General features: G+C 42.5%; 1 protein-coding gene across 1 annotated transcript in view; it reads left to right on the forward strand.

The window, feature by feature from the left end:
• The window catches only part of LOC104956631 (uncharacterized), a 37,693-nt gene extending 34,025 nt beyond the window's left edge, over window positions 1–3,668 (forward strand). Inside the window, exon 6 of the mRNA XM_010784147.1 lies at window positions 1,659–3,668. Within this exon, the coding sequence (XP_010782449.1) occupies window positions 1,659–2,181 (523 nt within the window). The 3' untranslated portion in view covers window positions 2,182–3,668. The remainder of the gene's footprint in view (window positions 1–1,658) is intronic.
• Window positions 3,669–5,042: the final 1,374 nt, after the last annotated feature.

The raw sequence follows: 5,042 nt of genomic DNA on the forward strand, positions 1-5,042 counted from the left end.
CGCAGTGCAACACATCTCCTTTGCATAGAGTTGATCAGGTTGTTGATTGTGGCCTGTGGAATGTTGGTCCAATCCTCTTCAAGGCTGTGCGAAGTTGCTGGATATTGGCAGGAACTGGAACACGCTGTCGTATACGCCGATCCAGAGCATCCCAAACATGCTCAATGGGTGACATGTTAGGGTTAGGGTTAAAACGGACCCCCCCAGACCCCCCCAATAAAGCAAAACTGCACGTTTCAGAGTGGCCTTTTATTGTGGCCAGCCTAAGGCACACCTGTGAAATAATCATGCTGTCTAATCAGCATCTTGATATGCCACACCTGTGAGGTGGGATGGATTATCTCGGCAAAGGAGAAGTGCTCACTACCACAGATTTTTTCAGATTTGTGAACAATATTTGAGAGAAATGGTTATTTTGTGTACTGTATGTAGAAAATGTTTTAGATCTTTGAGTTCATCTCATGAAAAATGGGAGCAAAAACAAAAGTGTTGCATTTATATTTTTGTTCAGTGGATATATAAATATTCAGAATCAGATTTCTTTCTTAGTATCTACGTTATATAAGTACCGTAATTTTCGGACTATAAGCCGCGCCTTTTTTCCCATTTTTCGACGCTGCGGTTTATATAACGGTGCGGCTAATCTATGGATTTTTACAGCTAACGGCTACTAGGGGACCTCCTAAATCTATGGATTTTACAGGTTACAGTCCACCACCTTTAACTCTATGGGCTCTATGGCCGGTCCGCGACCCCCACCTTTAAGCGGCGGGCTCCAGCAGGAAAAGCTGGAGGCCGGAAAAGAGTGAGACAGGTAGTGCGCAAAAGTAAAAGTGGAACCGAGAGTGGTACGAGAGACAGAACGAGAGCAAGACAGTTTGTCCCCGTACCACTGGTTGAAAACCCCTGCTGCAGATCACTGCCGGTACGTGCGCTGGGAGCGCACCGTTTAAGTTTGAAAGTTGAAAAGTAAAAACAGTTTAAACAGTTTAAAACACCTGCGGCTTACAGTCCAGCGCGGCTTATAGTCCGAAAATGACGGTATATATCACCTGTGTATGCTGTTTCTGCGCTTGTGTTTTCAAAGCACTTTGTCTGGCCTAATCTCAGATTCAAGGCTCAGAATGGAAGTGGATAGATGAGGGACATTTATTTATATAGCAAACCAAGGTGATGTATTTCCAATGAATCAACACTGGAAATACAGCCAATTCTGAAGATTGAATCATTAATAATGTGCGTGATATTGTTAAAGATGGTGTTCAAAGATAATGTCGTTTTGGCTAATTCAACAGTTTTTACCAGTCTCCCCGAGACAAAAACTGAGAGACGCTTTAAGACAGACTTTTTTTAATATATTTGGTGTTGTCTGAAATGATGTCAAACAGCAATATTAAGCTACAGTATCTTTGCTTATTTGTTGGGTGTCTTTACAATCCAATGACATAACTATGATCCCGTAAACATCCGTAAAAGGGGGGTTGAAGTTGCCCCTATTCCAAGCTTTTTTCTGATCTTAAACTAATCTGCCGCCTTGTTCAATGTTCCTTAGCCATGCTGTGTTGCAATATGATCATGCCACTGAAACGTCTTTCATTTGAATTTGTGGCATCTTGTCCGACTTCCCTAACCCTCCCCCTCTGTTCCCTCGCTGGTAGATATAAACAGACGATCCCTAAACTGGACCCTCCACCCTCCATGATCCGGAAGCGCTCCAGCAGGACCTTCTCTCCGGGCTCCGGGGAGGTCACGGCTAACGACGGGGCCCCTAGCAGCAGCAGCAGCCTCTCCTTCCCGGACATCACCCCCAGCTCCCTGTGCTCCGCAGACTTCCACTCCCTCTGTAACGGCGAGAGCAGCTCCTGCTCGGCCAGCGAGGACTCGGGGGTCCGGTCCGAAACCAAGTCGCTGCTGTCTCCTTTACGCGACGACGACGACTTGTTCGGTGACCGCGGGACGTTTCTAACGGCCTCGAGCGGCTGCGACAGTCCCCTGGAGGACAGAAATGATCTCTTCTCCTCAGAGTCTTACCCTGCTGATCCCACCTCGCGCCCGGACACTAACGAGCACCTTCCGCCCTTCTCCCCCCCCATGAACGACACCTGCCTTCACATCAGCTTCTCCGAGGACGAGCTGCTGGACATCAGCCAGGAGGAGCCCAGCGTCCCTCAGAGGAGTTAGGAGGACCAAGACTCCTCACTTATCAATCAACTCTTAATGCAATACTTCCTGTCAGACCCTCTTCTTTTTGCACTGGGCTCCACATCAGGACCTTTCATTATTCCGTCCACTTTGACACAGTCCAAACATAGCATATACCAGTTAATGATGAATAATCTATTGTATAAATTATTAGCCAATGGACAGATTTAGTATTTTTGTAATGAATTCTAATCTTATTTTACTTTGTAGTGGCTAGAATGTTAAGCAGAATACATGTAGCAATTCTTGCACTGTTAAGGTCACATGTATGTTAGAAAGTAAAGGGAACACATTTTATTTTTGCTAGTAGTCTACCTTAAAATGTTATTTTGTATGATGCTTCTTCTGTGGTGCAAACTTTTGTGGGAAATATTGTTTTCTGCAGATTTCACAGAGTGATCACAGGGATGTTGGGATAAGCCTCGCCTTCTGAAAAGCACTGGACCCGAGTATGGAGGGAAAGAAAAGAAACAGAAAGTCAGGAGAAAAGAAAAAGAGAGGATAGAAGTAAGCAGTGTTTTGATTTATGCACATCAATTTGTGGCTGTGTGGGTGTTTAGTTTTCATTCACAGAGTTGAGATGGTTTAGGAAGGTTTTGAGCTACTTGTATTTTAATTAGATTTTGACTTGCATGCTTTAAAGTAGAAAATAAATGCCATATACGAATAGATTTTGTATTTAGGATTGTTGTAATCCTTCAAAAGCATTTAATTTATGATATTTGAGTTGTGAGAAACAACAAAGTAGGAAGGCAAACCCTCGAAAATCATGCAGGAAAGCTTTGTATTGCACATGTGTCAGTGTGGAGAGTGGGTTATTAAATGCACCCCCACACACAATGGGACGATAATTGGGCAATCACAGAGGGCCTTGGAGAAAGACAGCTTGGCAGACACTCAATTTGAGAAATCCTGAACCACCAGCAAAATGTTTCATCAATTAAGCTGACATTTTATATACTTATATCGGTATAGAGCTACAACTATTAGTCAATAAGTCGTTATTAAAGACAATTAACCGACTGTAAGATGAATTGGTCGGATTAAAGTCCGATTTTAGGCACAAATGCCCCAAATAATACTAGTTTGAGCTTTTCAAATGTAATGGAATTGGCTCATTTTTTATTTTCTCTGAATATATTTCATGGATTAAGTGTTAAAAAAACACAAGAATATGATTGGCAGATAATGAAAGTAATCATTTACTACATGCGTTTCATCAAATGCATGTGGCAAGATTTTACTGTAAAGTTTTTTAGTCAATTGAGCGCAGGTCTAACCCTTGACAGGTAGAAGAAATAATAAATGGACAGGAGAGGAAAAGCAGTGCAGGAGATAAGAGTGACGGTGCAGGTGTTAAACGCCCAGAGGCCAAGCTTTTAACACCCAGAAACGCGGCTTTTCTCACCATCGCATGAGGCGGGAAGCTAAAACAGCAATAACACGTGGAAGAAAATAATAATAAAGAGTTGAAGTACTTTCACACTTGTTTTCTTTCCTGCTACTAAACTGAATCCAGAGTATATTTGCAAAATCACACTCTGGTGTTTTCTGCAGGATATGGAGAAAATTCATTTTACTGGTTTAATTAGCACTCCTGCATGTTTTTCCCCTGCTGTTGATACATGTCTTTCTTTTGCACCCCCTGCAGAGGTGAATGCACTGCAAGAAGATCAAGGCTCTTTTAACTGTAAGGCCTTCATATACTATATATGTTTAGTATTCAAGCAGGTGCAGTGGTGGGAAATGATAACAAGCAGCTCACAGCTGGATTCAAACTGTCGAGTAACGGTGCAAAGACAGGCCATTCAAAACTGTTTGATTCATGTCTGCGGTCTGAATGGGAACGCTCTCCTCCTCTTTCCTTTACTCTGCATTCATTATCACATTGGCATTAGATATTCATGTGTTTCCCACATGCGTAACATTGTAGAGACTTTCTGTCACTCTCTCCGAGTTCTTCTGCTCCAAGGCGAGCTGTTTCTCCCCGAGCGTAGAACCTCTCAGGTGACTGCAAGCTCTATGTGTTTAGTGGGAAGCAGTAATGAGAAACGAAAAAAAAGAAAAGGAAATCCTCCAGCTCACAAGAAGACTCCGAGATCTCAGGAGTGCAAACACCACCCGAGGCACAGGCTAAATGGGAGAGTTGTTGAAGTGCGTGGTACTTCACGCCCTCTTTCAACTTCTCCCACTGGATCATCAATAATGCAAGATGTCCGTGCAGTTGAGGAAAGCAGAGCGTCTCCCCTGCTCTCTTGTTCTTTCTCTCAGGAGAGACGTGGCCTTCAATGCCAACCTGTGATCTGCCATCAACCCAGATCACAGCTTGACTCCCACTTGGCTTCACATCGATTCTTTAAGAAGATGGCCATCCTCCATTTATGCGCCTATTAATGCTGCAGAAAAGTCTTGAGTCTTTGTAGCCAGTGAACAAGCTGTGTGTGTGTGAGGCCGTTGATCACAGACGCATGGCAGCCAGCGGAAATCCATATAAGACGAGAGATTTTCTTTTTGCTTGTAGACAATTGCAAATTGTTCAAAAAAGGCAGAGCACTACAGGCTAATTCTGAAAGACGTGGTACAAAAGTTGAATTTTTCTAAGACAAACATATACCATAGTTGTAGTAATATCAAACATGTTCAGATTTGTTTGCTATTACTTAGTGTGCACTCCTACAGTATAGCACATTAAGGAAGAACAATAAGCGTTATCAATATAATGTTACAGTATAGATTTAGCTGCCTCATTTCATCATTTAGAGTACTAAACTTAATCGACTCAATTTTGGTTCAATGATAATCATATTTAAAAATGTTACATTAAATATTCTTTTATTAGG

Source organism: Notothenia coriiceps, unplaced genomic scaffold (assembly GCF_000735185.1).
Source record: "Notothenia coriiceps isolate Sejong01 unplaced genomic scaffold, NC01 NC01_scaffold00000667, whole genome shotgun sequence".
NCBI classification, from domain to species: Eukaryota; Metazoa; Chordata; class Actinopteri; order Perciformes; family Nototheniidae; genus Notothenia; species Notothenia coriiceps.